The following is a 27,352-nucleotide window of genomic DNA, read 5'->3' on the forward strand; positions in this document are numbered from 1 at the left end:
TTCGTGACAATAATTCGGTCAAAAACCAGAAAAAATAAAAGTGTGTTTTTTCCATTCATCCACTAAATTTACAGAATGTCTCATCTTTGGTGTGTGTGCGTGTGTGTGTGTGTGTGTGTGGTAAACGGATTGTAGTAAACGGCACACAAAAACAAGGAATGGGAACCGATTTTCCTCCAACGTTGATTATTTCGGTTAAAAAATGGTTCACTCTTTCTATTACGTCATCGTGCAATGACGTCAACCTAAATGCTAATTTACATACACACTTTAAAACATAAGTTCAACCCAAGTCGTTTTAGAGAGCCGAGTGCTTAAACCATTTAAGTTTTAAAACCAATAAGTATCAGTATTATGCACAAAAAAACCGTGGTTACGGTATAAAACCTTAACCAATCCAGCTGCATTTAGGGCATAGCATAAAAATAGTATTAAAGAAAAAATCGTTTTTGTGTTTGTAGACAAACTCCTTAGAATTGAGCCCTGTTCTGTATGTTTGGTATGATCAAATATTATTGACTACGAAAAGCAAGTAGAAAGTAGATTCAAGATTTTTAAGTCTGGGCCTCAAATGGGTTCAGTTGTAATGCTGATTATATTTTTAACTTGGTGAAAACCCTGTTTCATCCTGATATGAATGTTGTTGTTCACTTGATCCAGATGAGCAATTCAAAGTCAGCTAAAACCAGCTGTGTGTCCATGAAAAGTGACCAGTCTATGGAGCCTCCACTTAAGTTTAACACATCTGCTGATCTTTATAGCCGGTAAATTCTGCACTTAACATTATTGATCTGTGTTTAATAAAATAAATGTTTCTGTGCAAAATAGGTAAATGTCTGATAGAACAGTTTCATTCAATAATCAGTTTCTGAATTTTCTCTTGAATGTCTTATTTAAGCCCGCAATCTCCGCAAAGATCAGACCCACCAGAACCCAGCATTGTGTCTATGAAAAGTGACCAGTCTATGGAGCCTCCACTTAAGTTTAACACACCTGCTGAGACTATAGTGTAAGACACTACTGTATTTCAGTGTTTACTAGAATAGGTAAATGTCTGATTGAACAGATTAGTTATTCAGTTATCAGTTTTTAAAATTTCTCCTGAATGTTTTATTCAAGCCAAAAACCTCAGCAGACATCAGGCCCACCAGAACCAAGCAGTGTGTCCATGAAGAGTGACCAGTCTATGGAGCCTCCACTTAAGTTTAACACGCCCGCTGATCTTCATGTCTGGTAAACGCTGCACTAAACATATATTAATCTGTGTATTTTAATGTGATTAGTAAATGTCTGATAGAACAGTCATTCAGTTGTCAGTTTCTAACTTTTTTCTTGAATGTATTATTTAAGCCCAAAACCTCAGCAGACATCAGACGCACCAGAACCCAGCAGTGTCTCCATGGATCCTCATAAAATAGTCCTTGATTATAGGTGAAGTGAAAACAATGCATTGTAAACGCTAATAGCTGATCTGACTATGAAAGGAGGGAACCAGACAGCTCACATTTAGATTTACATCTTGCTTCTGTGCCTCATTTGTTATGATCCATAATTCTGTAATCTGTATAGTTGCTTCTTTAACTTGATTTTGTTCATTAGCAGCCTTGTCTCAGAATGTCCTGAAGTCCTCAACACATTCAGATCAAATCTACAGAGGAAGTTTGAGTGTTTGTGTGAGGGAATATCAAAGCAGGGAAACCCAACACTGCTGAATAAGATCTACACAGAGCTCTACATCACAGAGAGAGAAAGTGGAGAGATCAGTAATGAACATGAGATGAGACAGATTGAGACCCAATCCAGAAGAACAGAAACAGAGGACACACCGATCAAATGCAAAGACATCTTTAAACCTTTACCTGCACAAGACAAACCCATCAGACGTGTGCTGACAAAGGGAGTCGCTGGCATTGGAAAAACAGTCTCTGTGCAGAAGTTCATTCTGGACTGGGCTGAAGGGAAAGAGAATCAGGACGTCCACCTCATATTTCCACTTCCTTTCAGAGAGCTGAATCTCATGAAAGACCAAAAACTGAGTCTTCTGGAGCTTCTTCGTGTTTTCTTCCCAGAGACAAAAGAAATGGAAATCTCCAGCGGTGACTATAAAGTGTTGTTCATCTTTGATGGTTTGGATGAGTGTCGCGTGTCTCTGGATTTTCGCAGCCGTGTGAGGTTGTGTGATGTCAGTGAATCGGTGTCAGTGGACGTGATGCTGACAAACCTCATGGCGGGGCATCTGCTTCCCTCCGCTCTCATCTGGATCACCTCCAGACCAGCAGCAGCCGATCTCATCCCGTCTGAGTGTGTCGATCGAGTCACTGAGGTACGAGGCTTCACTGACAAACAGAAGGAGAAATACTTCAGAAAGAGAATCAGTGATGAGAGTCTGAACAACAGAATCATCTCACACCTGAAGTCATCCAGGAGCCTCTACAACATGTGTCACATCCCAGTGTTCTGCTGGATTTCTGCCACTGTTCTAGAGAGAATGTTGAGCAAGACAAAAAGAAAAGCCAAGAGTGAAGGAGAGATCCCCAAGACTCTCACTGAAATGTACACGCACTTCCTGATCATTCAGACAAACATCAAACATCAGAAGGACTATGAGAAGAATGATGAAGACATGATGTTGAAACTGGGCAAACTGGCTTTCGAGCAGCTTGTGAAAGGCAATCTAATCTTCTATGATGAAGACCTGAGAGAGTGTGGCATTGATGTAGCAGAAGCATCCGTGTACTCAGGATTGTGCACTCAGATCTTCAGAGAGGAGTTTGGCTTGTATCAGGGGAAAGTTTACTGCTTTCTTCATCTCACCGTTCAGGAGCATCTAGCAGCTCTACATGTGCTCTTCTCATTCCTGCTTTATAATGAGGATGTGCTTATTCAAAGTTTACCTTCTAAACATTCAGATGAGTTCAGCTGTGACACGATATCAGATGTGCATCAGAGAGCTGTGGATAAAGCTCTACAGAGTAAGAATGGGCATCTGGATCTTTTCCTCAGATTTCTTCTGGGTCTCTCACTGGAGTCCAACCAGAAACTTCTGCAGGATCTTCTGACACGCACAGTGAACGACTCCTGGAGCAAAGAGAAAACGGTTGAGTACATTAAAATCCGAATAAGAATGAATCCATTACCAGAGAAATCCATCAATCTGTTTCACTGTTTAAATGAACTGGGTGATCAGTCTCTTGTGAATGAAGTGCAGGAGTTTGTCAAATCTGGAAATCTATCAAGCAGCAGATTCTCCTCGTCTCAGTGGTCAGCAGTGGTCTTTGTTTTACTGACCTCAGAGCAGTTAGATGTGTTTGAGTTGAATAAATACATAAGCCCATTGAGAAAAAAAGACGACATGACACCAGATGAAGTTCTTCTGAAGCTGCGGCCTGTGGTTGACGCATCAAAATCTGCTCGGTAAGTCACAAGTTCAGTCATTAGATGTGTTTGTACAGAAGTGTATGGTGGTGTGTTTGTATGTATGAAGCAATTACAGAAGCAGAAAAATTAAGAGAGCACTTCAGCTTTATTTTAAATCTGTGTTTCTATACATGTATTATGTCCATTCAATTCCAACAGAAACAAATCTTAGGAATGACACCAAGTGAAAGACTTGGTAAGCATGCTAAGATGCGTGAAAGCTTTCTATGTATTCTATATCTGAAAATATCAAAAATGTAATTTTGAGTGTTTTGTCCCGTTTCAATTTTCTGAAAATAAATGCCAATTAAATACATTTTCATTGTGGCTGTGGCTCAGTGGTCAGCGCTCATAGAGAATTTGGCATAAATGTCTGTAGTTCACAGAGTTAAATAAAAATGACAACACATACCAATACCAGAAAATGCAGAAAAATTGAAAATAATTTTGGAGTAGTCTCTTAATTTTTTCCATGGCTGAATATATTTTTTAGTGTATAAGCTTGCGGTGGGTAAATCTTTTCATTGTTTATCTACCTTAACTTGTGTTTGCTCTTCCTACAAAACCACATTCGGTCATATGTGTAGAACTGACCTTCTTGAACTTATTAGAAAAGAAGATTGCTTCTCTTTCTTTTTTTAAAAAAATATGAAGCATTTAGGTCTACCATAGATATGTAGTCAAATGTAGTAAAACCATAATTAAAATGAGGGTTTACATAAAATGCCAAGTGTAAGTTATTCATAATTTATTAAGAATTTTGCAATAATGCATATAAAGTGACTTGTATACTGTATTTAAGAAATATTACAGTAAAACAAATTCACACGATGACACTTACAATTAGAGGACTTTTGCAAATAACCTTGTTAATATGTATCAAATCTGCCAATGACCTGAAGATGTCTTCAAAGAAAGTTAAAATTGATTAACATACCACCACAATTTATTTTTACCTATAAAAAGTTTTGGTAACCTGAAAACATGATGATTTTTTTAGGCTGTTAGGTCAAAACGTAATGGGCAACCTATTGGCAAGCGCTCCAGAGTTACTTTTCTGCGTTTGCTGAGATTATGATTATTTTAACAGTGATAAATGCAGCATACTCTTTCATTTACATGACATCACCGCAATGACAGAAATAATTGTGCACATGAATTGATCACCGCTGTTTCAAATATGTTCAAAACTTGATGAATCTACAAAATATTTTTAATGCAGTATTGATAACTAATTTATATATTTTGTCATTCTCAGGCTTCATTTCTGTAAATTGTCAGAGAAATGCTGTGCTGGTCTGGCTTCAGTTCTCACTTCGAAATCTTCATTTCTAAGAGATTCCAATCTCTCTGGGAATTCATTTGGAGATTCAGGAGTGAAGCTGCTCTCTGATGCACTGAAGAATCCAAACTGTAAACTGGAGAAACTGCGGTAAAATCAGAGTATAGTCTGTTGCATCAAAAATGTTTAAATGATTTTCAAATCTCTTCAAGTGGTTCATATCTTCACATTTGTCTTGACAGGTTGAGTTCTTGTAATATCAAAGATGAAGGTTGTGTTGCTCTGACTTCAGTTCTAAGATCAAACTCCTCTCATCTGAGAGAACTGGATCTTTCTAGGAATAAAAATCTAGGAGATTCAGGAGTGAAGCTGCTCTCTGCTGGACTGGAGAATCCAAACTGTAAACTGAAGAAACTGGTGTAAGATTATAAATATAAAGCCAGATTTACTAAACAGGGTAAATAAGTGTAAGAGCATAATTCCTGAGAACTATAGGGATAAGAGTGGAAATTTCTGCTGGTGATTTACTGACAAGGTGCAACATGACTTTCATAATGACCAACACAATCTACTAAGAGTAGCACAAATTAAAGTAGGGTTTAAAGGTTTAAATTTAGCGGCATCTAGTGGTGAGGTTGCAAATTGCAACCAACGGCTCACTCCTCCCTCCGTTTCGAAGCACTACGTCACGTTTTTGCTTCTTTGCCGAAGCAGATAACATATTTACGATATACTCTATGTAGAGCAGTTTGTCCGTTTAGGGCTACTGTAGAAACAACATGGGGAATTCCATATAAGGGGACCCGCGGTGTATGCAGATAGATATAGCTCATTCTTTTTTGGGTGTTAAATAATGGAACAAATACCAGTAAATTCAAGAGCACAAATGTTAGTAGATGATTCAAATTGTGATTCATTTAAATACTCTCCTCCCACACATTTTGCATCTGAAATGGGGAAACTCATACAATTAGGTCAATCACAAAACAACTGTGTCCACGCCTTTCAGTGCATGTCTGTAGATCCTAGACAGCAGTTTTCACTGCCACAAGCTGTTAGTAAAATCTGACCCAAAATCTCTAGTGTTAAATTTTTGAAATAGCTTTCAAGTGATATTGATATCATCACAATTATTTTGTCTTCGGAAACTTTCTGTTGAAATTAGTTAATAACTTAATTTTTTCACTGGTTCCCTCTCAGTTTCTCTTTGTTATACACTGTATAAACCAAAAAAAATAAGCAAATTTGTTTATTTAAACTATCAACAAATGTATTGACAGGTTTTCTTAATTTCTTTATTTTCACTGAGATTTTGCAAAACTGTTGTGTATGTTGTGATGTGAGAGAGTGAAGTGTGTGTTATTGTTCTGTGCAGGTTATGGAAGTGTAATATCACAGATGAAGGTTGTGCAGCTCTGGCTTCAGCTCTGAAATCAAATTCACACCTGAGAAAACTGAATCTGACTAATAATAATCTTGGAGATTCAGGAGTGAAGCTGCTCTCTGATGTACTGGAGAATCCAAACTGTAAACTGGAGAAACTGGTGTAAGATCATAGTCTCTTGCATCAACAGTTTTAAATGATTTTCAGATGACTTTCTGGGGTTCAAAATCTTCACATTTTTACTTTACTGACTCTCTGTTAATTTTATTCAATGAAACTGTTTTGATGCTCGTTCCCTCTCTGTTTCTTTGTTTTCTATATATGAACAAAAGGTTTTTGAATCAGTTTGTCGAGTGAAATGTTATTTATTCAACCCATTTTTACAAATGAATTTTAATTAAAAAATAATAATTTGGGGATTGATTTCATTTTTCTACATTTTTTCATAGCTTTTTTATTCTGCTGATCTGTTGAGTGTGTTATGAGAGCGTAAAGAGTGTGTTGTTGTTCTCTGCAGGTTAAGGGGTTGTGGGGTCACAGAAGGTTGTGTTGCTCTGGCTTCAGCTCTGATATCAAACTCACATCTGAGAGATATGAATCTGTCTAGGAACAAACTAGGAGATTCAGGAGTGAAGCTGCTCTCCGCCGGACTGGAGAATCCAAACTGTAAACTGGAGAAACTAAAGTAAGATCGTAATTCTTGCATCCAAATCTTTTTGTTTTTAAATGAATTTTTTTAATGTTAGGAATTTGTCTTTAGTGATTCTCTACAATTTAATGAAGCAATTTCACATCTGCAGTCATACTGTTAGACACTGCTAGTTCAAGTTCAAATTCTTTTTATTTTCATCAAATTCTTTTTATTTTCATTCTAGTATACAGCAAGTGTCTTACAGAACGAAATTGCGTTTCTCCAAGGCCAATGCTAAATGTTCAAATAACTGCAAGTGTAAGAACAGCAAATTAAGCATCAACCAACAGAGTGATAATATATATATTGCACAGTACACAGTGAGTGAACAGCATAAGAGGTAATAGCTGTAAGGTTCAGTCATTTTCTATTGCACATGATAGTTCAGCTCTCTTGACCAAGGAGGAGATATTTACAGTCCATGACAAGTCTTCCGTGATGTGCTCACCGACTCCACAGTGCAACCATTGATTGTGAGTGGTTTATGAATCGTTTGTTTCCTCCTAAAGTCAACAGTGATCTCTTTAGTCTTGTTAACATTTAGTGTCACACCAGATGACAAGCTGGTTAACTTCTTCTCTGTAGGCTGATTCATCCTCGTTGTTAATGAGGCCCACTACTGTTCTATCGTCTGCTTACTAAATAATGTGGTTCGAGTTACGGGTCAACAGCGGACTCAAGACACAGCCCTGGGGGACCCCGGTGTTCAAGATCATAGTATCAGGGATTACGGTCCCAACTCGTACTGTCTGTGGTTTTTCAATGAGAAAGTCCAATATGCAGTTGCACAGTGGCATGTTAATGCCTAGTGGGCATTTCCTCACTTGGTGTTGGGGGACAACTATTAAAGGCAAAGCTAAAATCAATGAACAGCATCTGCACATAACTGTTCTTGCTCTCCAAATGCTGCAAGGTTCTTGACTGCTATTGCGTCATTGGTGGAGCGGGCGGGGCAGTACACAAACTGGAATGGATCAAGTGCCGATGAAAGTCGGGATGTAATGTAGTTTTTGACCAGCTTTTCAAAGCACTTCATCATGATGGGAGTGAGAGCTATTGGGCGATAGTCATCTCTCTAAAAAAAAATCTCTTTGCTGAACACTTGTGAGTGTTGAAGTGAGAGAGTGAAGAGTGTTATTGTTTTGTGCAGGTTAACTAGTTGTGGTGTCAGAGATGAAGGTTGTGTTGCTCTGGCTTCAGCTCTGAGATCAAACTCACATCTGAGAAAACTGAATCTGTCTGAGAATAATCTAGGAGATTCAGGAGTGAAGCTGCTCTCTGCTGGATTGGAGAATCCAAACTGTAAACTGGAGAAACTGAGGTAAAATCATAAATTAGTACCTGAAACAAAAACAGTATCTTTATTTGTTAAATGTTACTGCCATGAAGCACACAGAACTCATTCTTGTGTTCCAAAACAACTAAATGACAGAATTCATGGGACAACACATTTTTTAAAGTTGAACTCCAGTTTACAGAATGTGCTAGCGTCATGACAAAATACCTGATATTATACATAGATCAAGAACCACAAACACATTGACAGACTAGATTGAATGGACCACTGTGGACTGGAGATCATTAAATACCTTATGCGTAATAATAGATCATATATTTAACTGTATGTGATGTGTACATATACTTTTATTTGTCTGCCACAGTAGTGGTCTTTGATTTAGCTTGAAAATGTATATTCATGTTGTTAAGTTTGTTTATCTATTGACAGTCTAGATACAAGGTAATATGTAGTGTTAAAATTATAAATGAATTTCACTTTGTATTTAATATTGTCAACACTGTGTAACGGTGTGTGTTGTGCAATAAGAAAGTGAAGAGTGTGTTGTTATTTTCTGCAGGTTGAGTGATTGTGCTATAACAGGTGAAGGTTGTGTTGCTCTGACTGCAGCTCTCGGATCAAATCCCTCACACCTGAGGGTACTGGATCTGTCTATGAATATTCTAGGACATTCAGTAAAGGAGCAGCTCTCTGATTTAAAGAAGGAGCCACATTATAAACTGGGGATAGTGGTGTAAGTATTAATAATTGTTTTAATTATTAAATTGTATTTAATTGTTTAAAGTGAATCTGAGCAAATGTGATTTGTGTGTTTTATTGAAGTCTCTGGGATGATTATGATCCTGCTTTCTGGGCGGATGATGATTATTGCGATTGGTCTGATGATGATGGGTTTGATTGGTCTGATGACGATTGTGTTGATTGGACTAACGAGGATTATTGTGATTTGACGGCTGACAATCTGCTCATGGTCTGGGGTGTATTACAGAAAGCTGGGTTAACTACCGTCAGCTAAACCCTGAACTCTGGGTTGATTAACCCAAACCTTGCTTACTCGCGGTATGTTGGTTCCAGAGCACGTTTGAAGGGTCAGTTTAATCAACCTCCCTCAAGTTACCCAATGTTAACGCTCGCTCACAGGAACAACATGAAGACATTGTCAATGGATCACAGATTTCACGAGTCACCATGGAAACGGTTAAGAAGCTTAAAGTTTTTGACTGTGAAATGTTATAAATCTTTTTTTGCTCATAAGATTTAAATGTGCATCGGTGTATAAAACATAAATAATGCGTAATTTAATCTATACGTTTATAAAACTATAAACTTTATTAAATATAAAGATAGTTTAGATATATGTATAAAGTATTTTTCTACTAAGATATTTAAAATATATATTCAATCTGTTAGATTTGTTGAGATGTTTGTAACCGTTGTTTTACCAATATGTATGGTTTTATTCCAGTGTATTTTATATGTATTTAATTACATTGCAAAGTGTGTAGGCTGTATATTGAACCTCTATTTTGTTCCTTAAAAAAATACTTTTATTTGGTTTTGTGAAAACTGACTTTGCAATGTATCAGCTTTATTTTGAGCAGTTGCTGATATTAATGGAGATTCTTTTAATTGTAGATACTGCTACAGTTATATAATTTATATAAAGTTATATAATTAAAAAAATCTTGTTTAACACTTCAGTACACACTAACCATGATAATTCATTTGCATTACAGTATGGTCATGTAATATATCCCTTTTAAATGAATGTATTTCAAATATATCCATTTTCATTTTTTGGTTGGACTTTGTTAGCTAAAAGGCCGTGGCTTTCCAAATATTAGAAGAGGTGGAAACGGCCTATCCTGAAAGGCTAATTGTAATTTGGAGAAAGGCCTTTGAGTGTATGAGGAGGCTGAGGATCAGAAATACATTTTTAGGGAATGCAGTCAGTATGAAAAACCTACGTTTTTTTAATGTATTTTTGATTTAAATGGATTTGAAGTTATAATAGGAATTTAAATATGTGAACAGTATCGCATTGGGGGTCACCTGATAAAGCCTTGGAAACCTGCCAGCCTGGGAATCAAACTTGCAATCTTTGAGTTTTAAGTCTGGCTCTCTCTAACCATTAGGCCACAAATATCTTTGACCCAATGCATCAAATATTGCCTAATAATTGGACATGTATTATGATATGAAATTGCTCTGGAGTTAAAATACTTCACTTTTAACAGCCTTTAACTGTTGGAAATTGTAAGGTGTGCATATACATCCAGTTATATTTGGAGATGTTTGAATGAACCTAATTCAAAGTATACACAGTATTCAATATAAATACATAAAGCCTTAAATTAGTTTAAGAATACAATCATAAATTGTTTTATTCAAAGTTTTGTTCAAATTGTTTTATTTTAAATGGTTAAATGATAAAGTTAATAATAAAATTTGCTGTGAATCCTGAATGGGTGAGATTGGAAATGTAATTTTAATATTGCTGTAAAATGATAATATATTAAACGTAATCTGTGCTTTCACGCCCACTTGACGCTCATCAAAAGCGCACAGATGCGCAGACAACCCAAGAAGCTTAGTAACATTTCCTTAAAATGAAGTAACCCTGGAACATAGTCTACTCGGGACTGCGCTCGCCTGCTGATTTCAGCCCTCCTCGCCGTCGCGAGAGTTTTTTGGCACATGTCAGAGCAAGGCGGACGTAACTCGGACACATTTCTAACAGGCATGCATCTTGCGCTGATCACCGTCCTACGGGGCGGTGTCCGGTTGACCTCAGAAGGTTCAGTCACTGGGCTAGATCTTTCAGGGGGTTTTTTTTCATTCAGGTTGAACCAATAAGTATATTTGTAATCACTTAAAGAGACTTGTTAAAAGAGGTAGATCGCATCACCATAGTATATGGCTTCGGTTTAATAACAAATCACCAAAAGTAATCATACAAACATAACAACGAAAAGTCTTCACCACGAGGTTTGGCCTCTGAGTTCCCCCCCCCCGTCCCACAAAGGGGTCATGTGCCAGGATATGCTGTACATTCCTCATTTAGGCACCACACATCATGGAAACTATTCTAGACATACATCTACCTACAGCATAAACGGATCACACATAGCACCTTTTAACCACAGTGGAGATCTCGGGTTTATGGCAGTTGACATCTGTTTCCCCATAAATTAACATGGAGAAGGCTTCACGCACGTACACGCATACATCACGTCACGGAGACACGTTAATAACGTGTAGCTGTTGATTTATACAGACGTCACGGTGACGTCACGTAAAAAATCAACATGTAGATTACCTCACGTCTATGGGGTAATCTGTTGGAATAGTGGTTTCTGCCATGCGTCTGGAGAATATGGAAGGCCAACAGGGCCAAAACGTGTGAAACTAACGCGTTAACACGCATTACGCGTTAACGTGATACGTAATTACGTGTTAACACGTAGTTTAAAACGACGTGTTAACCCGTAAATTACGTGTTAACACGTGGTTTTGTCACAATAAAACGCACTTGGATTCAATAGCGGGGTAACAAGGCCTTAATGGCAAAAGACACACAAAAGTGGACTAAGAAAGTTCAACAGGGAGACAGTGAAGAGAGTCCGACCGTCAAGCTGACTACAAGGCCAACTGGAGAACCCAGTATACGGCAGCGTCAGCAGTGGTATGAGCGGGACGGCGGCAGAGGTGACGTAAGCCGGCAGCAAAGATGAGGTCGGGAGATGGCAGACAGTCCTGGTGAAGACGGCGAGAGCGGAGCGAGCAGCAACCGCCTCTCTGGTGGAACAGGCAGTCCGTGGACAGCAGCAGAGATGAGGTTGAGAGACGGCAGACAGTCCCAGTGAAGACGGCGAGAGTGGAGCGAGCAGCAACCGCCTCTCTGGTGGAACAGGCAGTCCGTGGCCAGCAGCAGAGATGAGGTAGACTACGGGTGGTGCTGTGGTGGAAGCAGTCCTCAGGGGTTATGGGTGACATGAACAAAACAAGACAGTAATCCAACCGAGGTACATCCACACGACAAGAGAACACTATATAATCCAGGTCACGACAAGACAAGGGGTAGTAAAGAACTACAACTCAACATACGGCATAACTGGAGGCAACAATCGTACAAGGGACGTGAGGAAGTGACAGAGAATAAATAGGGTAAAATTAATGACCACCAGGTGAGAACACAGAGGTTAACGAGGCCTGATGAGTGGCGACAGGTGAATCACATATACACGGACTGTGAGCGTGTGCGGTTGCCAAGACAACCCCAGCCTGCTGAACATACATACGTGCACACATACAACGAGACAAACGAACAGTGCTAGCCTCGGGTCCCGACAGGTTTTGTGCATGCACATTGGACCACGGAGCTTTACCACCACCTACTGGCATGGCGTTATTGCTAAACAAAATGAAGCAAGAGACTAGGCTTGTAAATTGCAAGATTTTATCTAAAATATATTCTGAACGTTGTATTTTGAGGGCATACGTAGTCTACAACTATATAGAATGATTACAACATAATTAAAAATCAAGTATTGCTTAAATGGACCTATTAAACGTTGAATGGCATGGCCATGTTCAGAATATCAGGCTAATGAAGTGTAAGTTTATTTGCATCTTTCTCTAAACATTTTCATATATACTTGCATAATTCTATAGCCAAGATGAAATAACTAGTGGGGATAGAAAAAAAAGAGATATTTAGGTCTGTCCAACATTATTCTGGTTGTGGCTGTAGTTGTCATCAGGTAGACTGACCATCATCACGAGCGTTTGGATGGACTGGGAAGAGCATCAGGCCAGAACCGGAGCTTGGACTGATGACCTCTGGTGTCTTTGGGAACCTGAGGATGGGACATGAAAAACAAAAAAACTGATATTAGATTATGCGTAGAGGCTGCTCATAAAAAGTGTAAGAAAGTTACACGTTATGATGGGTGTGTGTGTGCAGGAGTGAAGTTCGCCTGCTGGGCTGGTCGTGTTCTCTAAGCCTGGGCTCTGTGCAGAGAAGCACGTGGAGTAGAAGCGGTAGGAGTATTTGCATTTTGAGTATCATACATTTGCATTGAAAACTTACCACAGATTTGTGAGGGTGAGCCCGGGATGTTTCCAGCGCCGTTTTACGTTCTCGCTGCCATGCCTGCTTCTCCACAGCCTCCAGTTCCTACTGCACCGATTGAAGCTCAAATGTTTCCTCATCTGCACTCAGAGTTACACACACATCGGAAACATTTGCCACTAGTAATGTAGGCCTGAGGGCTAATAGCGAATTATTGGATACACTTAAGGATAAGTTTTACCCTCGGTAAAAAAACAATTCAAAACATAAATCTTAAGATACAACAAGAATAAAAGATATATTACGAATAAGTTTGAAGGAGCTCCGAAATGATCAACCCTATCCACCTATGCAATCGAGAGTACATGGCTTGGTGTGTATCAGGGCAGGTTGGTCCAAGTAGCCTGTTTTGGCATTTTAGGCTGAATAGATGGCTCCTGGATCATGTAAGAATCAGTGTGCAGTGCGCACACATGATTAAGCAATTTCACTTATGTGGATATGATCAAAGTGTAGTTAAGGGATGGTTAGAAAAAATGTACTCACCCTCTTTCAAACCTCTACTTATTTTTTACTCAAGAACACAAATAAATGAATTCTGATGCAGAATTGGGATGTATGCAAAAACTTAGTTCAACATTGACTGTAGATCTTTTAAAAACAATCATGTCACTTGGTATAATAAATTTGTATTTTTTTAGGACCACATTCCTCCACCCCACAAGGTGATGAAGACCATGCCTCTCCTTTTCCCAAAGCCAGACACGGACTAAAGCGCCACAAATGAGATCCAGATACTATTGAGCAACAAAAGCTTAAATTGTTAGAAAAGATGTCTGCCTCAGTTCTTACAGCTCCAGATCCATACAGTTCTTTCGGAAATCATGTTGCTGTGGAACTTGGATTAATTAAAAATAAAAGCATACAAACCAAGGTAAAAAAACTAAATAATGAATGCTTTCTTTGAGGCCCAGGAGGCTGACCAGTCCATCCAATCACCATCCTCACACATGCCACCATCCACATACTCATCTCTCACACCTACACACATTCCCATCACTCTCTCTATGCACAGTCACAACCTCACCACTACTATCAGCACCTTCCTCCTCAGGGCCCTGTTCAGCCTCAAAATTATTTAATCACTCCGAGACTACGAGACTTGGAGGAGTACTTATAGTAAGAGCAAAACCATTAATATTGTTAATTTGTTGCTTCATTGTTAGCTTTTTATAATTGTTTAAATGAATGTTGGTTTTAAAATATTGTAAACATATATTTAAATTGTATTTATTACATATTTATTATTGTATATTATTTATATATGCATAAATGTATTTTATTTATTGTTTTATTTATACTGAGTAATACTTGAAAATACTTAAATAAATACCTGAAATATGATTGTATTTATTTAAATTATAACAGATAGACTTGCATAACACATATACAAAAAGTAAATTAAACGTATATAAACTGCCAAGCATGTTGCAGTGCATATTATCAAAAGCTACACCTAGCAAATGCTTGGTCTATTCTCTAAACATGGTTATCTTACCATGGCACTTGGGCAGCAGGTGAAACAAAGTAATCTCTCAGGAGATCACGTTGCTGCTTAGCAGTGAGGGTGGGGTTCCGTGCCCTGCCGGCTTGCATACATTGCACAGCTTGCACATACATCTCTCCTCGTGGATTCTGTGGTCTGCATCCTCCCAGTCTGCCAGTGCTGATGGTATATAAGCCTCTGAATGGCACTCCTGTCCTGTCCAGTGCTGTCATCCGGAGCAGCTCTTTAAAGCCTGACCTGTCCTCCAACTATTGTGAAACAAAACAGAATTCATATAAATTACTCATATTTTAATAAATAAGCTTTAATAAATAGCATATTCTTTCCACAGTATATTTGACCCCTAGGCCACAAAATGAAATAAAATAAAAAAATCTACAAAAATACAATATCTTGAATAAGTGTATGACACCTGTTGCCATCAATTAACCTAATCCTCATTAAAAGAGGTGTGTGTGTGTGTGTGTGTGTGTGTGTGCGTGCGTGCGTGCGTGTGTGTGTGTGTGTGTGTGTGTGTGTGTGTGTGTGTGTGTGTGTGTGCGTGCGTGCGTGTGTGTGTGTGTGTGTGCGTGTGCGTGTGTGTGGTGTGATGTGTGTGCGTTTGTCCAAATAGCGCAAAACTAAATTTGGTTTTCCCATGGTTTATTATAGGTTGATGTTTGGGTGGTTAAGCTGCAGCTTGTAGTTTCGTTCAACAGATTGTTATTTGGCTATAGGCATACATATGTAACATGCGTTTATGTGTTTGTTTTTATGCTGTATCTTATAATCACATTGGCATTCATCTTTATCTCGGCAGCGACAATTTTTTTCTTCCGTTATTTATTAACATTAAACTTAAGCGGCTCGCGCATGGCACAGTCATAACTTCAGCCCTGTCAAAAACATTACAGTACACCCTACTCAACATGTCCCGGTGAGATGACGTCCTCTGGTATGATAATCTTAATATTATCCTGTAGTTTGGGTGTCTTATAATGTCTTTTAATGTGCAGTTATGAAATAAAAAACTTCCAATCAAACTTTCTACATTTTTATTTTTGTACTTGCTACCTTTAGTCTTATTTATAAACACAACTTTACCCCCCAACGTTTTCTTATCTGGAAATTTCACATTCATAAATGCAAGTTTACAAAGGGCAAACCTATTTTTGTAGTGCTTGAAAAAGAGATTTAAATGTATATAGATGTGATGTCAACATCTAAAAATAGTAAACCCATTAAGACGGATGCTCTGAGCCAGGCTTTAGTGTGCACTTCACTCCTCCCCTTACTGCAGCCGCCTACTCGTCTTCTTTTCGGGCGGGGCGGGGCGGGGCGCGGCGCGGCGCATCTCAAACAAGCCTATAGTGAAAGTAAACATCGGAATAGGCCTTCCTGTTTATAATACAATTTTGCATGGGTCAGATCTTGATTTTTGCTTGAACTGTGAATGTATTGATGGCCCATATCTAGCGTTAATTCGCCACAGGTAAGTGTCACGTGTTTCATTTATACAAATATTTTTATTTCGCCGTTTTGACGTGTTTGAAGCTGCACACAGTTGTGCTCTGTGTTGTTTGAATGGAGCTTTACTATTAATGTGAACAAGCACAAATGTGGCCTACTTGAACCTTTTAATTCAATAATTTGGGACCACGAATCTGTTTCGAAACCGTCGAAACTTCATGAGAATTAAATGGGTGCTTGGACGTAGATTTGTCAATCATTATCATATACGCGTAGAAACAACAGGTTGTGTCTGATGTTACAGGTAAATCCAGACACCTGTCTGTCAACAGAATGCCGCGATGTCTGATACTGTGGATCATCATCACAACCTTAATGATGAACACGAGTCATCTTGCTTTGGGTATAAAGATATATACAACTTTTCTATTAGCTCTGTTATTACTTATTCCAAGTGTGGCTTTAGAATTGTTTCAAGAGTAATGATGGTGTACTATGATGATATTTGATAGTTAAAGGAGTCATATTGCACGGCTAAAAGGAATATTATTGTTTGTTTTAGATGTAACGCAATGTGTATACACCATTTAAAGTTTACAAAACGCTGTATTTTCCACATACTGTGCATGTTTGTATCTCCTCTTTGCCCCGCCTCTCTGAAACGTGCTGATTTTTGACAAAGCTCATCGCTCTGAAAAGCGAGGTGTGCTATGATTGGATTGGTCAGTTCACCAGTGCGTAGTGATTGGTCAAATACTGCAAGCATTTCACGGAAATGTAACGCCTCTTACCATATTCGGAACATCAGGTTCCAAAGCAATTGTACTGACAGGCGATACAATGAGATTTACAATTACGCCCACCTAACTAGTCAAATCATGTTACGAAGTTACGTAGATTCGCCGGGGTGTGGTTACACGAGTCGTTTCAGGCAAGTCCGGTTGTGCATTCGCTTTTAGATAGAACGCATCTTTTGTTCCCATACTTTCATTTGTGCAATTTTACGTGTCTAATACATACATGGGCAACTCATAACACACCAAAACCACAGAAAAACACGTACTTCCACCATATGACCCCTTTAAGAAACATTTGCCAAATGAAATAGACTTAACTTAAACCCCCAGCGATTTTTACTGTAGGTTGTGTTTAGTAACGTTTAATATAAATGTCTCTGCTGCTATGCTCCATGTCATTCACTGTTGTCCTGAAAATTTACTTTTGGGGGGAAAATATTTAATAAACTTCGATCCACAATGTATCATATCAGAGAAACGTCAATTCTATATAAAATATCTTTTAATAAAACAATTGACACACAAGAACATAAAATATTTTCAAGTCTGAATGTCGTCATTTCATTATTTCGTATTGGTGGAATTCAACAGATGACATAAATTAACAAACGTTTGATCAGTTTAATCCAGATGGACAGATCAGACCCACCAGAACCCAGCTGTGTGTCTATGAAGAGTCATCAGTCTCTAGATCCACCATCTAACTTCAGAAAACACTCTGATCTTGGGTTTAGGTAACTTGAACTATCTTTATCAACAGTTTCTGCTTGCTGTAATGTCTTCAACAATTTATTAAAATAATCCAAATCCATATAGTAATCAGTCAGTACATTACAAAAGTCATTCATTTACATTTCTGAATCCACTCTCACTTAATATTGTGTTTAATTCTAATGCACAGACCAGAACCCAGCTGTGTGTCTATGAAGAGTCATCAGTCTTTGGATCCTCCATCTAACTTTAAGAAGCAAACTGATCATGGATTTAGGTAAATGCTGTAGTAAACATATGTTCATTTTATTACATAATCCCTGTTGAAACAAATGACAAATAGTTTCTCTTTGATTCTGTATAAAGGCTGTATCAGCATGAAAATAATAAGGAATTATCAAGTTCATCAACCACATTTCCTACTCCCACATATAGTGACTGTGTTGTGTTTAATTCTTATGCACAGATCCGATCCACCAGAACCCAGCGGTGTGTCTATGAAGAGTCATCAGTCTTTGGATCCTCCATCTAACTTCAATAAACAAACTGATCTTGGGTTTAGGTAAATGATGTACTGAACGATATTGAAAATAGAAACTATAACAAATAGTTTCTCTTGAAAAGTGTCTGCTAAATTACTAAATGATTCTTGTCTTTATGTCTTTATTTCAGCATGAGTATATTCTGCTTATAGCTAAAGGAATTATTTTATCAGGTGTAAGATAATTTTCTCCTCCCAAATACAGCGACTTGATGTTGTGTTTAATTCTAATGCACAGATCAGATCCACCAGAACCCAGCGCTGTGTCTATGAAGAGTCATCAGTCTTTGGATCCTCCATCTAACTTCGCTGGAAACAACAATTTGCCAGTTTTAAGGTAATGAGTCTCCTTAAATATTTATGATTTATAGGCCAAAAAATAAAAAAATATAAAACATTTTTATCGTGGAAGCCTGTTTAGAATATATCACAAATCTGATACAAATTTGTTAAATTTAAGAATTTAAGTTAATACATTCATTATAAATGTCTGTTTTTTAACTCATGACATAATATACATCCTAAAAATTGATCTTTGCTGACAAAAATAGATGCTTAGAAAAAGTCACAGACAACAAGAAACTACTTTCAAAATAAAAGCACATGTATAAACTTGATGCTGTACTGACCTAATTTGCACACAAATGAATAAATGTTGATGAGATTAATATTTTAGTTTTTTTAAGGAAGATTTACATGTTTTTACTTACATAGTCATATAATAAATATACTGTATGTACCATATATTTCTGATTATATCAGGTGTTATGTCTGTGGTTCATGTACAAAATATGACAATAAACTGTGATGTAGGTTGTCAACTGTCAATTCAGTGTGTAAATGTTTCTCTTCATTTTCTGTTTTAGACCAGACCAGCAGAGCAGATTAAAACCAGCAGAACCTGACTGTCACAGGTCTGAAGCATATTTCATAATCTCAACTGATCTCAAGACCTTTTTGTTTGTCTTCTGTGCATTATATTAATCAAAAACAACAAAACTGTTTATATATTGAAGTGTTATTTTAATGTTACAGCTGTGACTCTCAGTCTCCTGAAGTCCTCAACACATTCAGATCAAATCTACAGAGGAAGTTTGAGTGTTTGTGTGAGGGAATATCAAAGCAGGGAAACCCAACACTGCTGAATAAGATCTACACAGAGCTCTACATCACAGAGAGAGAAAGTGGAGAGATCAGTAATGAACATGAGATGAGACAGATTGAGACCCAATCCAGAAGAACAGAAACAGAGGACACACCGATCAAATGCAAAGACATCTTTAAACCTTTACCTGCACAAGACAAACCCATCAGACGTGTGCTGACAAAGGGAGTCGCTGGCATTGGAAAAACAGTCTCTGTGCAGAAGTTCATTCTGGACTGGGCTGAAGGGAAAGAGAATCAGGACGTCCACCTCATATTTCCACTTCCTTTCAGAGAGCTGAATCTCATGAAAGACCAAAAACTGAGTCTTCTGGAGCTTCTTCGTGTTTTCTTCCCAGAGACAAAAGAAATGGAAATCTCCAGCGGTGACTATAAAGTGTTGTTCATCTTTGATGGTTTGGATGAGTGTCGCGTGTCTCTGGATTTTCGCAGCCGTGTGAGGTTGTGTGATGTCAGTGAATCGGTGTCAGTGGACGTGATGCTGACAAACCTCATGGCGGGGCATCTGCTTCCCTCCGCTCTCATCTGGATCACCTCCAGACCAGCAGCAGCCGATCTCATCCCGTCTGAGTGTGTCGATCGAGTCACTGAGGTACGAGGCTTCACTGACAAACAGAAGGAGAAATACTTCAGAAAGAGAATCAGTGATGAGAGTCTGAACAACAGAATCATCTCACACCTGAAGTCATCCAGGAGCCTCTACAACATGTGTCACATCCCAGTGTTCTGCTGGATTTCTGCCACTGTTCTAGAGAGAATGTTGAGCAAGACAAAAAGAAAAGCCAAGAGTGAAGGAGAGATCCCCAAGACTCTCACTGAAATGTACACGCACTTCCTGATCATTCAGACAAACATCAAACATCAGAAGGACTACGAGAAGAATGATGAAGACATGATGTTGAAACTGGGCAAACTGGCTTTCGAGCAGCTTGTGAAAGGCAATCTAATCTTCTATGATGAAGACCTGAGAGAGTGTGGCATTGATGTAGCAGAAGCATCCGTGTACTCAGGATTGTGCACTCAGATCTTCAGAGAGGAGTTTGGCTTGTATCAGGGGAAAGTTTACTGCTTTCTTCATCTCACCGTTCAGGAGCATCTAGCAGCTCTACATGTGCTCTTCTCATTCCTGCTTTATAATGAGGATGTGCTTATTCAAAGTTTACCTTCTAAACATTCAGATGAGTTCAGCTGTGACACGATATCAGATGTGCATCAGAGAGCTGTGGATAAAGCTCTACAGAGTAAGAATGGGCATCTGGATCTTTTCCTCAGATTTCTTCTGGGTCTCTCACTGGAGTCCAACCAGAAACTTCTGCAGGATCTTCTGACACGCACAGTGAACGACTCCTGGAGCAACGAGAAAACGGTTGAGTACATTAAAAACAGAATAAGAATGAATCCATCACCAGAGAAATCCATCAATCTGTTTCACTGTTTAAATGAACTGGGTGATCAGTCTCTTGTGAATGAAGTGCAGGAGTTTGTCAAATCTGGAAATCTATCAAGCAGCAGATTCTCCTCGTCTCAGTGGTCAGCAGTGGTGTTTGTTTTACTGACCTCAGAGCAGTTAGATGTGTTTGAGTTGAGTAAATATGTATGCCCGTTCAAAAATAAAGACGACATGACATCAGATAAAGTTCTTCTGAAGCTGCGGCCTGTGGTTGACGCATCAAAATCAGCTCAGTGAGTCACAATGTGTTCAATCATTAGATGTAATGTTTGTGGGTGTGTACCGTTGTGAATGAATGGTGATGTTTATATGAAGCAAATATTTGAAGTAAACATCTTGTGACTCGCGCTGTAAATGCTTTGTTCAACCAACTGCATCAGTACAAAGATCACAGCACAAAACCTCTTACAATAAATATCAGAAAATGTACAGGAGGACAACAGATCCTGTTCATTATCTTGATAGAGACTGCAGTAGGTTGCAGTAATACGTTGTATTTTGTGCCATTTTAATATATATCATATTATTATTAATCATTTGACATGTGAGGATGTGACAACTGTCTCTCTAATATTTTGTCTTTCTCAGGCTTTCTGATTGTAAACTGACAGAGAAATGCTGTGCTTGTCTGACTGAAGTTCTCACTTCAAATTCTTCATGTCTGAGAGACCTGAATCTGTCTGGGAATTATTTAGGAGATCTAGGAGTGAAGCTGCTCTCTGGTGGACTGAAGAATCCAAACTGTAAACTGGAGACACTTGTGTAAGATCGTAATTTAGTCTCATGAATCAGTATTTTTAAATGGCTTTCAGGTGATTTTCATGTCACAGTTATTTCGTCTTCAACATTTCAGAGACCTTTTACTCTTGTGTGTACAGTATGCGTGTATTATGAAGTGAGTGAGTGAAGAGTGTGTTGTTGTTCTCTGCAGGTTGTGGGATTGTGGTGTGACAGAGGAAGGTTGTGTTGCTCTGTCTTCAGCTCTGAAATCAAACCCCTCACACCTGAGAAAGCTTAATCTGTCTGGGAATAATCTAGGAGGTTCAGGAGTGAAGCTGCTCTCAGCTAGGCTGAAGAATCCAAGCTGTAAACTGGAGACACTGGAGTAAAATCATTATATTATACATTATATGTTTGTATATAAACAAACACATTTATCTAAAGCAGATCATCTTTTTTATTTCATTTATCATTTATTTATTTAACCCATTGTAGCATGTATTGTTGGGTTATTTTCTTTTCTTAATTCTTAAGAAAATTCTTCTGTTTCGTGTGTTGAGAAGTGAGAGAGTGAGGACTGTGTTATTGTTTTTTGCAGGTTGAGTCGTTGTGGTGTGACCGATGACGGTTGTGATGGTCTAGCAGCAGCTCTAAGATCAAACTCACACCTGAGAGATCTGAATCTGTCTGATAATAATCTAGGAAGTACAGGAGTGAAGCTGATCTCTGCTGGGCTGGAGAATCCAAACTGTAAACTGGAGACACTGCAGTGAGATCATAATTTAAATTCCTTCATTAACAATGTTCAAATGTTTTTCATATGACCTTTAAATTACTTAAGACTTCTTAAATAAGGCTTTTAATAGAAAACATCGCAAGATTATACTAAATATACTATTCTGCATTGAGTTTTATGCCACAGAATCAAATGTAAACTTTTTTAACAATTAACCAAATAATGTTATAGAAAAATCACAGTTCAGCCATGAAAGTCTAAAGGCACAGGCTGATAGTTCTTAATTATGCGATCTGTGAGCCAATTTGCTAGTTGCACAGCTCGACCTGATTTTGCCAAGTGGTTGATGTCCTCAGGGCAACATATACATTTTTATAAATCAAACCTAAACCCACACCAATCCCCAACCCTAACCATAACTTACCCTTAAAATCAGAGGGAAATGATAAGTGAAAAACAATGGTCTAGAAGCACCTTATCCTGGTTGGAAGATTAAACTTAAAATAAACTGTAAACTTATTTCTGAAATGTGATTGGTTGATTTAAATGTTGTCCCAGGGTCAACATGATGTTGCCCTAAGGACATCAACCACTTGGCAAAAACAGGAGAGCCAGTTGCACAAGATGGCACCGGTGAGCATTTGGGACGCCAGGGTCGGCAGACTAATTTCCAGTCGTATAACACTGCATGGGAAAAGGAGGATTTTTGAATGGTGTTTTTTAGATAAAAAAAGAAGAAAGTAATATATCAGTGATATGACAGATCCTCTTTACATTGAGCAACTCGATAGTGTTATACGACCAGAAATTAGTCTGCCGACCCTGGCATCGCAAAAGCTCATCGGCGCTATCTTGTGCAACTACCCCATCAGCTAGCACGTCAGTCACTCAAACTGATTGACTTTTAGGTCATTTAGCCAGTGGTAACGCATGCTACTTCTACTTCAACATTGCTGCTAACTAACATGCTAAAATGTATCCTGAGAGCAGAAAATATGTCAACAAGAATGGCGTTATTTGGCATTCAGTTGTAGGCATATACTGCACATGAAACCACCTACTTCAATATACAGTACTAGGCGAAATTCATGAATAGTATGAAACCACAGTATGCCAAAAATAGCTGGCGAGAAATGGTCTACTCGCATGGTCTAATGCTTCGGTCGAGATTTGTGAGTGTGCATTGGATGGCACTATTCTATCCCATGATGCCACGGGAGGTATGCAACGGTCAAATTCAAAAGTGAATGTAAATATCGAAAAAATGTATTTTGATTAAGTTACGGTTTTAACGCCTTTGTGCATTTTTTTGCGGCTTACGTCATGGATCAAAGATCATACGGGTCACATGACAATGACAACATAACATATCGGATGCAGTATATGACCGATACTGCCCCACACATGCTATACGTGCATGAGAGTGAACATATGGGTTATTTTTCTCTGCAGATTGAGTGATTGTGGTGTCGCAGATAAAGGTTGTGTTGCTCTGGCTTCAGCTCTGATATCAAACTCACACCTGAGAGAACTGAATCTGTCTAGGAACAAACTAGGAGGTTCAGGAGTGAAGATGCTTTCAGCTGGACTGAAGAATCCAAACTGTAAACTGGAGAAACTCGTGTAAGATCATAAACTAATATCTTGCATCAACAATGTTTCAGATGCTTTTATCCAAAGCGACTGAGAGAGACAGCAAATGACAGAGCACTTGTAAATGACTCTCTGTTTATTTGCCATTTCTTAAACGTTTTTGTATAAACCAGCATTCTTCTCTGCTGATCTGATCTGATCTGATGTGTGTGTTGTGAAGTGAGAGACTGAAGAGTGTGTTATTGTTCTTTGCAGGTTGTGGGATTGTGGTGTCACAGATAAAGGTTGTGCGGCTCTGGCTTCAGGTCTCAGATCAAACTCGCACCTGAGAAAACTGAATCTGAAGAAAAATACAAATCTAGGAGATTCAGGAGTGAAGCTGCTCTCTGCTGGGCTGGAGAATCCAAACTGTAAACTGGAGAAACTGGAGTAAATGAATCTCTTGATTCAGAAATGTTTGCATGTGTTATAATTTACTTGTTTTACTATCGCTAAATAAACCCCTTTAATGTGATACACAACCCTTGGTTTCGCGTCGGGTCATGATCACCCAGTCGGGGGGTTTTCTGTTCTGACTGTACATCATCCCTTACTTAACAAGTATTGTTACTTGTGTTGTAAGAGTGCTGTGAAGAGTGTTATTGTTTTCTGCAGGTTGAGTCGTTGTGGCGTCACACATAAAGGCTGCGTCGCTCTGGCTTCAGCTCTGAAATCAAACCCCTCACATCTGAGAGAACTGAATCTGTCTGAGAATAATATCGGTGGTTCAGGAGTGGAGCTGCTGTCTGCTACACTAAAGAATCCAAAGTGTAAACTGGAGATACTGCGGTGAGATCATTATTTAATCTCTTCGGAGCAATTTAAGCCTCCACTGAGGCTGATTCACTTACATCACTAAGCAATTTAAAGCAATATTACTTTTGCAGTCACGCTTTAGGGCAGATAGGTCTTTAATAGCATCTATGTTTTTTATTTATTTGAAATTAAAGTAACACAGCGTATGAGTGATAGGTAAAAAATCCAATTTAAAACCACAAATCTTGCCCTTTTTACTAATTACATGAATAAAAACACTGCAGATTTTACTGTTAAGTTATTCCATCAAAAGCAAGAAATGTCTACTGCAGTGACCCATGTGTGTGAAAGAGTTAAGAAACTTTCTAAAATCTGTTACCTCACCACATCTACAAAGCATCCTGAAAATGATAACGCATCACAATACAGGAACATGTCTTAAAAACACATTGTCATCATCTCATCCTAAACAACATCCAAAAAACATTTTTGGAATTTTGCAGTATAACGCGTGTTTGTTGTAATGTGACGCGCCTAAATTACATTCTTTGATTTTGACCATTTTTAATAATAAAATAAATTAGCTTCATTTCTATTAGTTGAACTGTGTAGAGTGTTATTGTTTTCTGCAGGTTGAGGTGTTGTGGTATCACAGATGAAGGTTGTCATGCTTTGGCTTCGGCTCTGAAATTAAACCCCTCATACCTGAAAGATTTGAATCTGTCGGAGAATAATCTAGGAGATTCAGGAGTGAAGAAGCTCTCTGCTGTACTGAAGAATTGTAAACTGGAGACACTAAGGTAAGGTTAAACATCAGTCGTATACCTTAGTCTTACAAAAATAGTAATAGCACAATAGAAGCAAAACTCGAGTTTTGTCCCATGATCTCTGTAGCACTTCTCAGGCTAGATTTCATTTCTGTGGCCAGTTCTCATATTAGATGTTTATTAGAAAAACTAGTACCAAATTAGTCGGCAAGAATTGTTTCGTGACAAACCATCAGGACAGCTATAAACACAGAATTAGTGATATTTGAGGAGAAAACGCACGATGTTAAGATCCAAGAATGTATAAACAGGATAAATTTGATTAGATTCGATCTTTATTTTGTCAAGTAGCTTTAAATTTAAATATTATATTATTTAATAATATTATAAAATTATATAGATTCTTACTATTGAAATGTACCACACATAGCCGGCGATTGAGGGGATGCTCAGAGGCTCGAGCACCCGAAGAAAATTCATAAGATATGTCAGTGATGTTTGACTTTGGTGTACAAAAAATGGGCATTTATAGTCTACGTTATATAGCCATAAAGTTCTGTTACACATTCAGCTCAGGAGCACCTGCCAGCAAAAACGTAAATCGGCGCCAATGTTCAATGTTCATGGTATTGTGGGGCTTTATTCAGCATGTCTCATTAATCTTACAGACATAAAGCTGACTGTTCTCTGTTCTGTTCAGGTTGTGGGATTGTGGTGTCACAGATGAAGGTTGTGTTGCTTCTGCTCTCAGATCAAACTCGCACCTGAAAAAACTGCATCAGACTGTTAATAGAACAAGGACGTTCGGGAATGAAGCTGCTCTCTGATTTAAAGGACTCACACTATAAACTAGAGAAACAGGGTGAATTATTTTTATTGTTGTTTTTAAAGACAATTTTTCTAAAATGATTCTAAGCAAATCTGTGTGTTTTCTTTTAGTTACTAGGATGATTATGATGATGAACTTATGATGATGATATTGATGATGACCTGTTCATATTCTGATGATGGAGTACCACAGTGATGTCACACAGTTTTGAGTATGAACTTCTAGAGGTTTTAAGATTGGGGTCCCCAACGTTAAAATTCGGGACCCACTAGACAGATATAATCCATTTCAAGACCCATTATTTTTATAGAGAAAAACACATACTTGCCCCCTTTAGTAGTTCTTATTTTTCGTTATTTATTTTTTGCTGTTCGATTATAGCAAAAACATTGTTTATAGTATTCCTCTTGATACTGTAATTGACATTTTTAATGTTGATGTTATATTGAAGTGTGTTTTAAAATGTCTAATAACTTTCTGTAAAGCAACTGAATAGTTTTATATTTTTATATAAAATATATTTTTATATAAACATCCAGAACAAACTGTTCCTGAAATACTTGATGACTGATGTACTGTAGTGTAAAAAGGTCCACCTTGATTTTGCACATTCAAAATCATCAAAACTATGGAATGCCTCATATAACACCAGGAATTATTTGTGACAAAAAAAATCAAGTAATCAAAATATGTTATATGAGAATGATGCAGGTTATTGATGATAAGCCTTAAATCTAGATTAAATCAAGTTTTACTTCATAATTATATTGCACCAAACTGTAAACCTTGTTTAAAAATAATCAGGTTTATATTTAAGATATCGTTTGATCCAGGTTTTAATTTTACAGCAAATCTAGATGAACTTTAATCCTGTTCCTCCATTATTTTAAACTCTTGATTTATCTCTCAGGGATTGCTACTGAGCAATCCAAAACTTGCTACTGAGGAGATTTAAAAAATAAAAAACACATTTATAATAAAATGATCAGAAACAGATACATAGCGTCATGTCATGCTTCAGTGATGTGTTTATTGTAAATACAAATAAATAAAACACCTCAGCACGAGTCAGGGCACGGTGCTTTGAT

At 38.0% G+C, this 27,352-nt stretch overlaps 1 protein-coding gene across 1 annotated transcript; it reads left to right on the forward strand.

The window, feature by feature from the left end:
* The first annotated feature begins 564 nt into the window (after window positions 1-564).
* Window positions 565-27,253, forward strand: si:ch211-196h16.5 (uncharacterized). Its single transcript, XM_057331791.1, has 30 exons — window positions 565-764; window positions 899-1,009; window positions 1,120-1,233; window positions 1,351-1,431; window positions 1,600-3,414; window positions 4,676-4,849; window positions 4,942-5,118; window positions 6,075-6,245; window positions 6,601-6,768; window positions 7,925-8,095; window positions 8,631-8,804; window positions 8,894-9,077; window positions 11,617-11,784; window positions 12,825-12,916; window positions 13,038-13,114; window positions 16,468-16,564; window positions 17,579-17,692; window positions 17,860-17,946; window positions 18,136-18,231; window positions 18,449-18,547; window positions 19,077-19,124; window positions 19,246-21,057; window positions 21,413-21,586; window positions 21,756-21,929; window positions 22,143-22,313; window positions 23,733-23,903; window positions 24,129-24,302; window positions 24,528-24,701; window positions 25,301-25,468; window positions 26,136-27,253. The coding sequence occupies exons 1-30, from the start codon at window positions 634-636 to the stop codon at window positions 26,260-26,262; spliced, it is 7,494 nt and encodes a 2,497-aa protein (XP_057187774.1). The 5' UTR covers window positions 565-633; the 3' UTR covers window positions 26,263-27,253.
* Window positions 27,254-27,352: the final 99 nt, after the last annotated feature.

Source organism: Triplophysa rosa, linkage group LG4 (genome assembly GCF_024868665.1).
Source record: "Triplophysa rosa linkage group LG4, Trosa_1v2, whole genome shotgun sequence".
Classification (NCBI taxonomy): Eukaryota; Metazoa; Chordata; class Actinopteri; order Cypriniformes; family Nemacheilidae; genus Triplophysa; species Triplophysa rosa.

Excerpts from the sequence above, each read along its gene's own strand:
- si:ch211-196h16.5 (XM_057331791.1), top strand. The coding sequence starts at position 634 with ATGAATGTTGTTGTTCACTTGATCCAGATGAGCAATTCAAAGTCAGCT. Across the intron at positions 765-898 it reads TCTGCTGATCTTTATAGCCG|CCCGCAATCTCCGCAAAGAT; the intron begins GTAAATTCTGCA and ends GTCTTATTTAAG. Across the intron at positions 12,917-13,037 it reads GCTTGGACTGATGACCTCTG|GAGTGAAGTTCGCCTGCTGG; the intron begins GTGTCTTTGGGA and ends GTGTGTGTGCAG.